Source organism: Pteropus medius, unplaced genomic scaffold, assembly GCF_902729225.1.
Source record: "Pteropus medius unplaced genomic scaffold, Ma_sr-lr_union100, whole genome shotgun sequence".
NCBI lineage: Eukaryota > Metazoa > Chordata > Mammalia > Chiroptera > Pteropodidae > Pteropus > Pteropus medius.
In genome coordinates this window covers 5,981,990-5,991,320 of record NW_024347867.1, presented here as the reverse complement: position 1 = coordinate 5,991,320, position 9,331 = coordinate 5,981,990, and the positions used below count along the sequence as shown (strand labels likewise).

Genomic DNA, 9,331 nt, shown 5'->3' with positions numbered 1-9,331 from the left:
CATATCTGCTGAATAGAGTCCCATTTCTTCATACTTTTTCTGAAAAATTTGAGGCATACTTCCAACCATCTTACCATACACTTTGAGCAATCTCTTCATTTCTTAGGAAGTAAATAAGAAATAAATATTTAGGAGTTTTGAATACATTCTTAAGTTTCCCATATTTAAGTTTCATGACCAAAATAAATTTATTGTTGATAATCTCTCATCAAAACTTGAACACTTGATTTCTGAGTTATTTTAAGGGTTGATATTTCAAAGCGCTAAAAAAAAAAAAAAATGAAAAAAATAATGTGGCAAAATGTGGCAATGCCCAATCAGAATGGATGCTTTTCTGAGAGACAGAGCAGGCCCTGCAGGTGCCCTCCTTTGCCTTGCATTGATGTTTCAGTAGAATTGATCATGAGGAACCTTTGTTGTTTGGAGGAGAGAAATCAGTGATAAGGTTACAAGGCGTTGCATGAGAGCTAACGGTAATAAATATTTCCCAACTAGTATTTAAGCATTTCAACACTTTCCCAGTTGGAATGGTTGAATTGGTACCTACATCTGAAGATCAGTCCTGTTAACATAGTTTTATTTATCTCATCTGAAGTCCCATTTTTAAGTTTCAGTTTAAGTTTTCAGATATGCTTTGAAATGACTTCAAAAGCATATCTGAAAAAAAAAAAAGTCATGGCATTAAATTGACTAAAAAACAGAGTGGAGAAAAAGAGAACCCAAAATACACACAATGGAGGTTACTAGAGCAGTAAGAGCTATTCTCATGAATAGAGCTTGAGAGAAATTCTAAATCCCAAAAAGAGCAATCAAAGAGTAAAAGGAAGAAAAGAAAACAAAAGCAATTGTTCAGAAAGTTCCTTCTGGGTTAAAGAAAGGTCTAAGGCTTCCAATTAAAAGTATTCACCAAGTGCAAAGAGGACAAACAAAAAATATACAGGGAACACAATCAGACAAGTATAAAGAGAAAATCTTAAAAAGCTTTAGGACAGGGGCCAGAGGGAGGAATGACAAAGGAATGAAATTCATGCTAGCATCACACTTCTTATCAGTACTAGGTCTTAGAAGCCATTGGAGAAATGCTTTTAAAGTTCTGAGGGATTTATTTTTTTTTAAACCAGAATTGTAATTCTAGTTAAAATTATCACTATAATTGAAATCCAATAAAACCCCTGAAAGCTAATTGAGAAATATGTATATATAAAATGGATGGCCATAAATCTATAGGGCCATGTAAGCCAGATGAATGGACAAGAATTGAGGCAAAATCCTCAGAAATGAGAGATTGCGCTGTGACCAGATATTGGAAGAGATGAGCATGGACCCATCCAGGCCCTGTGGACAGATGGACAGCAGTCAAGTGTGGCTAGCCCTCTACATGAATTCATGAGACTCTGGTTGTCCGACCTTGCTCAGGGTAATTAAGCCATAGCTTCCACCTAAAAAAGCATGGTTTAGAATAGATTATTTAAAAGATACCTTTCAGTTCTAATATTTTGTGAGTCCTTCATCACAGTCCAATGACCGAGTGGCAAGGCAAATGTGAAAAAAAACATAGCACTTTTGATATGGAAAATTTTTTTAACCTTTAATTCCTACAGGTAGAGAGTGGGCTCTTTCCAGAGGATGATTCTCTTTTGTGAAGGGAGGAATCTTTCGTTGTTAAGGACACTTACTCTCTGGCCCTCGGGTGTTTATACTGGTTCTGTTGTTAAACATGTATGCTACCTTGGGTATGTGACTTACCTCTTTATGCCTCAGGTTCCTCATTTTAAAAGGGAAGTAATAACATTCTCTTGCTCATAGGGTTGTTGTGAAGATTAAGTGCAGGCAAGGCAGTTCCAAGCACAGAATGAGTGTCCATAAACATAGATAAATAATGATTAGGTTGAAATTGTTTTACTTGTTAGATCCTTCTGGTTTTGGAGCTCAGGTTTTGCATACCAAAAACACTCAATAAATGTTCATTAAAGCAAAGGCCTGTAGACTAGTCCCCACACAACCAGAGTAGTTCACAGAAAAGAATAATGAGGACAGTAGCTTGTCTCTTTCACAACGAGAGTTTTCAAACACTTAAAAACTAGACAGGTAAGTATGTTGATCTAGGAAAGGAAGTAGTAAAATCAGATGATTTGTCTAATATATTAGAGAGGCTACTAAGAAAGGAAAGACAAGCATAAATATATAAAACTAGCATCAAACATAAAGTACTGGTTTGAATCCTGAAGCTTTATAATAGTCATCATAATTCTTACATACTTTGATTTAGCTTATCTTTACAATAGGCAGTAGGATTATTCCGTAGCTTGCAACACAGAATTAGAAAAAGTTACTATAGTGAAACCTCTAGTATCAAAAGAAGTTGATGAAATTCACTGTTGAAACTGAGAAATTGTGGGTACAGTGACAGTAAGCAGTCAGTGTTGGCTTTAATCATCTGTAAAATCAAGTAAAGACAGGAATTTCTCACAAGAATGGTATAGTCAGAAAGAATACACTTTTAGAATAGGTTTACCAATTCAAAGCATTTGTGTGATAGAAATTATGTGCTAATACATAATGTTGATTTATATCAGTTAGAAATTAAAGAAACAAGCAAGACTTTTTTGATATATATCTACTCCAGCCCCCAAAAATGATAACCAGACTTCTAAAATCTTGATGTCTTCTTATGACAAAGCTAAGAGAATAGAATCAAGCCATTTATTGTTCATGGGACATACAGCACCTTCCAGTTTGACTACCAAGAACGATTCTCTGAAATAACTGAGAATTCAATTGCACCTTGTTTCTCTTTATGCTTTGGAACCAAGTTTGTGGGTCAGACGACATTTTCTAGTCTCTGTCTTGGCTTCATTTTCTTTCCTTCATTTTAGTTTTCTTTCTTTTTTTGAACACATTTTTAACCTTTGCTTTTTGTGTATCCTTGAAGTCCCTGTCCATAATTTTTGAAACAAGGTGCAATTGAATTGAATAAGAATAAATATATTTCAAAATAAAGTAACATAACAAAATAAGAATAACAATCTTAAAACTCTGGCTTAAATGTATGTTCACTGGTACAACTTCTGAACTCTAATGTTATTTTAGGCTTAACAGTAAGAAGCTCACTGAGTGTATGAATATTCTTCTGATGCAAGTTACCTTTCCCATTGTAAATTGATATTATAGTTATTCCCAAATAACTAAATTGATATTAAAGTCAATAGCTCTACCTCCTGACTGATTTTAAGTGACTCTGAAATCACAGTTTTGGATGTGCAAATCTGAACACCAGACAGCATATGCTCACTCCTTTATCCCTTTTGAGCAAGGGTCCACCACTTCTCTAAATATATATCTTAATTGCATTTACATTTTAATAAAAAAATATTGCAAAGCAGCTGAGACAAGATGTAAAGTAATAAAAGGCAGGATTTAGATCATGAGTATATACTAGATGTTTTATATATTCTTTTACATTTTCTCAAGACTACTACAAGAGAGGAATTATTAACCAGAGAAATATAATGAGGACCAGAGAGAACAAAGCAAACTAAGATCACAGTGTTAAATGTCACAGTTGGTATTGCATTCCAGTCCTTTCTTGCTCCAAGGCTGAGTTATTTCCATTACAATCAGATTTTAATGTTATATTTACCAAAGAACAATGAACCTGAATTTAAGTGTTTGGGTCAAAATTGAAGCATAATTCAATTATTTTACCTAAGAAGATCTTGCACATTTATGATCAATGTTTTCCCCATTGTGAGTCCACTGAGAATCTATTTTCAATTTTCTCCCAGTCTAAAAGCAGAATCTACTCTGACAATAAATTTATTGTTGAGGAATTTTCTCTTAAGACTTGACCAGTGACGATTAGCTTCATGGCTTTTCGAAACCAAGGATAAAATAAAGCATAAATCAAGGGGTTCATTGCTGAGTTATAGTATACAATCCAAAGTAATATTTCAAAAATATATGTGGGTGTGATGAAACCTAGGAAGGCATCAATTATTGAATCAATGACGTATGGCAACCATGAAACCAGAAATGCTATCACTGTGATGCCCAGTGTTCTTGCTGCTTTTCTCTCCCTCCTGGCCACTCTGTCTTTGTAGCTATCTGATGATCCCACAGTTTTATTGCTCATACTTTCCATTTTTCTAGCCTGTTGTTTAGCAATAAGGAAAATCTTGGAGTAAACAACGATCATCACAAGCGTGGGTATGAAAAATAATAGAAAATTTACCAATACCCAACTTTGATTCACTGCACCTTGACAGCCTCCCACACAGGTGAGAGCACTGACTAGTTCCTCCAGCCCAACTGCATGTGCACCTGTGCTAAGAAGGGTAAAAGAATAAATAATGGAAAGGAGCCAGGAGAATGCAATACATATGCCAGAAACAGATGTGGTGATTCTGGTTGGATAGAGCAGAGGGTCGCTGACTGCAATATATCTATCCAGAGAAATGAAACATAAGTGGAAGATGGAAGCATAGCAGAAGGACCCATCGAAACAAGAGTGAAATTTACAGTAACTCTCCCCAAAGTACCAGCAGCCTTCCACGGACCTCACTGCACTAAAGGGCATCACAGTCACTCCAACCAAGAAGTCAGCACAGGCCAGGGAGGCCATCAAAAAGTTAGTTGGAGAGTGCAACTGCTTGAAATAAAGAATCGAAATAATCACCAGGAGGTTTCCAGATACAGCCAGGCAAGATCCAAAGCAGAACACTGTGTACAGAATCAGGCGGGGTCCAGGCGAGTAGGAAATTTTGACACAGGATCCATTCAGGTTCTCGAAGCAGAGCAGCGCAGCTGCAGGAGGGGGCAAATCACTGCCCATGATTCTCCGTTTTGACCCTGGCAAAGCTATTATCTTTAAATATCTTTAAAAGAGGGGTATTTACAATATGTCAGTAATTGCCAGTACATTCCGGTCCTATTGCTTTGTAAGTATAAATCCTTATTTTCATGTTTAGAAACTGATTCATACCTTTATCTCTTAAATCTACCGCAACTGAATAAGTCGTTAGTTTTTATTATTACCCAAAATTCTGTTTGTTTAAACTTAAAAAAAAAAATCTTTCTTTGCTTAGCTGGTACATATCTGAGAAGCATGAGTTTTCCAAGAGCTGTTATATGATGCATGTAAGAATGCCATATTTTATTAGCTTTCTTTTCCTAATTTATCAGAGCTAGAATAACACCGCAAACACTCTGTCCCCTCAGGAAGTTAGCTAAATAATTTCAAATACCCAAAGCCCTTAAGCTTAAATCCCCATAGTGCAATATGCAGAAAAAGGAATTTTAAATAATGAGTATGTTTTTGCTAAAAAGAATTTTATGCCCTTCTAATATCCTGATGACATTTGACCTTTCCGTGAAATAGAAATAGAAATAGAAATAGTCTTTTACTTTAAAATCTTTTGTCTAAAATTTGAAAGCCATATTGTTTATTTTTACTTATTTTTACTAAAAAGATTTTACAGAAAATATTTTTCTGATAATGATTTCTGCTCATTTTTACAATCAGCTTTTTTATCTAACGTATGATTTATATTTGAAAATTTCATGCTTTTTTCGCTAAAAATCAGGATTTTCTTTTTATTTATTTATTTATTCATTTATTTATCTATTTAATTTTCTGTTTATTCACGCTGACCTTGCTTAACGAAATCCAGTAAGTTTCAGGTATACAAAATATATATATATTGCATTGTGTGTTCACCGCCCCTAGTTAGATTTCTTTTTATTCAAGTTACAGACATGATAAATGTATCCACACTCGTAACCACCTCCACAATCAAGGTATGGAATACTTCTAACACCTCAGTAATTTTATTTGAGCCCTTTTGCAGTCAACCTCTTCCCATATTTCCCTTCTTCTGTCCGGGTGATCACTGGTAACCATTCTATCACCAGAGAGTAATTCCTTTGGTCTAAAAATCTCATCTAAATAGCATCATACACTACATACTCTTCTGTGACAAGCTGCTTCCTCTCAGCTCAGTGTCCGTGGCATTTATTAGGTATATTATCAGTTCATTTCCTATTATTGCTAAAGTATATTCTGTAGTATTAATATACCACAATTATTTTATACAGTACCTGTTGATAGGCTTTTGGAGGTGTGTTCAGTTGAGGGCTGTTATTAATAGCGTTGGTATGAACATTGCATACAATTCTTTGCATGGACATATGTTCTTATTTATTTATTTATTTATTTTTGGTAAATACCTAGAAGTAGAATTGCTGGATCATATGGGAAGTGTATGTTTTACTATACAAGTAACTACAAACAGTCTTCCTAAGTAATTACACCGTTTTGTCAGGACTGTGGTTCTTAGAAAACTTGGGTTTCAGAAATATGTATCTGGTTAAATAATTTGGTAAACCAAAAGGTAATTGCCAAACATTTTCTTTAACCAACTAAGAGCTGGTAAAAAAAAAAAAAAAGGAGATATCTAGCTCATTGTTTTATAAATGCATTAATTGGGATTAGGGTTTGTCCAAATTCTTCTTGGAATGAGCTCCATGCCTCCCACCATGGAGAGCTGCTGGTACTTCTGAGCCAGATTTTGTACCCTTCACAGTTGCTGTGATGCCACATTTTGTTACTCTTCTCTATCCATTTGTGCTTCATCTCCTTTGACAGGTACATTGCTGTCACTGGCCCTCTACTCTATCCTACCGAGTTCACGTGTCTGTGTCAGGAATTTGCATCAACATCTCCTGGAACCTGCCCATTGTATATAGGGGTGCTGTGTTCTATACAGGTGTCAGTGATGATGGCAGGGAAGAATTAGTAAGTGCTCTCAATTGTATAGGTGGTTGTCAAATTGTTGTAAATCAAGACTGGGTTTTGGTAGATTTTCTGTTATTTTCATACTTACCCTTGATATGTTCATTCTTTATACTAACATTTTTCTTGTAGCTAAACAACAAGCTATAAAAATTGAAAATATTGGTAGTAAAACAAAATCATCCTCAGAGAGTTAGAAAGCCAGAGTGGCCAAGAGAGAGAGAAAAGCAGCTAAAACCCTGGAGGTGACAGTGGTAGCATTTATGATTTCGTGGTTACCATATACAATTGATACGTTTATTGATGATTTTATGGGCTTCATGACCCCTACTTATATTTATGAGATTTGCCATTGGTGTGCCTATTATAACTCAGCCATGAATCCTTTGACTTATGCTTTATTTTATCCTTGGTTTAGGAAAGCTATAAAAGTCATTTTAAGTGGGAATCTTCTAAAAGGCAGCTCATCAACCATTAGTTTATTTTCAGAATAAATGTATGCACTAAGTTAAGAAATTTAAGAATCGTTTCAAAATTTTAAATTTGTGATGAAATTAAATATAGGAAATGCATAAAACCTATAAAAATTGGGGAAATAGTTGTCCGATTAGCCAGGAACAAAGTCATGAAAAGGTGTCTCTATTAAACTATTGTAAAGGTATTTACTGTACTAAATAAGAAATAAAAAAATGGCTTTACATATGTCAACTGTCTCAATGCTCCATACGCATCCTTACCACAGGTTCTGGTTTCTTCTAATTTTATTAAATTCTTAATTTCATTTTAGTTGTGAAATCTCTCATCATCTTCTCTGTGACGCTGAACTCTCTTTTATCGTCAGAAAGTTTTTCTTCCTTTTTTTTGCCACACTATTCCACTTTGCTAGGGTCATCATAACTGAAGTGCACAGACGGCATGACTTAAAAAAGAGAAATTTATTTTCTCACATTTCCAGGCATTAGAACTCTAAGATCACGGTGTCAACAAGAACGATTTTTTTCTGCAGAGCCCACTTGTCATCTCCCTCTCCATCCTTACCTGGTCTTCCCTCCGTGTGTGTCTGTGACCCTATTTCCTCTCTTTATAAGAACACTGCTCCTATTAAAGTAGGGCTCACCCAAAAACTCATTTTAACTTAATTACCTTTTAAAAGACCTTATCTCTAGGTATGGTTACTTTCTGAAGTACTGGGAAGTTAGGACTTTGACATATGCATTTTGTGGGATATGATTCAGTACATAACAGACATAGTCCAGGTTTGATGACACTATCCAAGGGTCTGTTTGTTTGCTGCTCCTCTGTGACTATTTCTCCCTGTTCTTTCAATGTCTGTACCTTCCATGAGCTTTGGTGCAACAGGAAAGCATCTCCTGCTTAATGGCTGGTCAGAATCTCGGAATGTTTACATGTAACATTGTGGAACCAATAAATCAGCCTTGGGACCAGGTGTTGATTACAGAAATTGCCAGAAGTTTTGCAAGTGGAAAATCCATCAATTATCATTAGCAATGGTTATTTCTACACTGAAGTTTCTCATTTGAAAATTGTGTGTATTTCACTTCCCAAGAATGTTGTAGGGTCAAAAATTTTAAGCTAATACTGCAAAATAGTTCTATTAAAAAGAATATAAACAATGTGTGTTCTAATTTTACATTTTTCCCATGGAATATTTTATACTATTAATTCAACAAAAGTTATTTTGGGCTACATATCTGGAGTATTTCACGTGATGAAACTAAATTGTTGTAAAATAATGTTGTTAAACATTTTTTCTTTTTCTTTTTCTTTTTCGGTTTATCTGTAGAGTAGCCCAGGTAAAATGATTGATGTATTTTTTCTCATTTGTTTTCACTAAGACTTTTTATTGCTTTCAAACAGATATTGAGCATTAATTATATGAAAGTGCCTGAGTCAGGAATTGCTAAAGATAAAAAATGTATTTTATATAGTACTTTTCTCAAGGAAAGTAATTTTGTAGGTAATACGGACAACACATTTTAAACTATATTATTGAGGAAGGAAAAAGTGTCAGAGATGCTAAGTCCTGTGAACAGAAGACTCATTCACCATCACAAGTCTGGTACCTAGCGTTGGTCATTTCTATAATATTGTCTTCACACACGCATGTAGTCCCATGGCCTGAGGAGATAAAAATTGCAAAAGGAGACAATTTAAGGGTAAAAGAACTTTTGATGCTGCTACCAGCATGTTTGGACTTGTGGAAACAGACAGGAGTGTGTACACTTTTTTGTCAAGAGGAGTAATATCCATAAATGGAGACTTGAGCTTCACAGATTAGAAGACAATAGGTAGATTAGCAGCGTAACAGTCTATAAATAAAGTTTCATTTTGACACTTACTATCCTTAATAGATCAGATTAGCTATAACAAATATAAAAAATGATATGATATTCTCTATTTTTACAGGACAAAGTACAAACATAGAAAAAAATTAAGTGAAAGATTTAGATAAAAGTCCCAGTCTAAAAATCTCTCACGGTATTGCACTGTTACTAAATTAACCTCTAAGTAATGAATATA

The 9,331-nt window shown here is 34.7% G+C and overlaps 1 protein-coding gene and 1 pseudogene across 1 annotated transcript; one reads left to right on the top strand and one right to left on the bottom strand.

Annotated features, from left to right (window-relative positions):
• Positions 1 to 3,748: 3,748 nt before the first annotated feature.
• LOC120615840 (trace amine-associated receptor 7a-like) lies at positions 3,749 to 4,831 on the bottom strand. The gene has a single exon (XM_039879082.1). The coding sequence runs from the start codon at positions 4,829 to 4,831 to the stop codon at positions 3,800 to 3,802; it is 1,032 nt and encodes a 343-aa protein (XP_039735016.1). The 3' UTR covers positions 3,749 to 3,799.
• A 67-nt stretch (positions 4,832 to 4,898) lies between these two features.
• On the top strand, positions 4,899 to 7,284 carry LOC120615831 (trace amine-associated receptor 8-like; annotated as a pseudogene).
• The last annotated feature ends 2,047 nt before the right edge of the window (positions 7,285 to 9,331 follow it).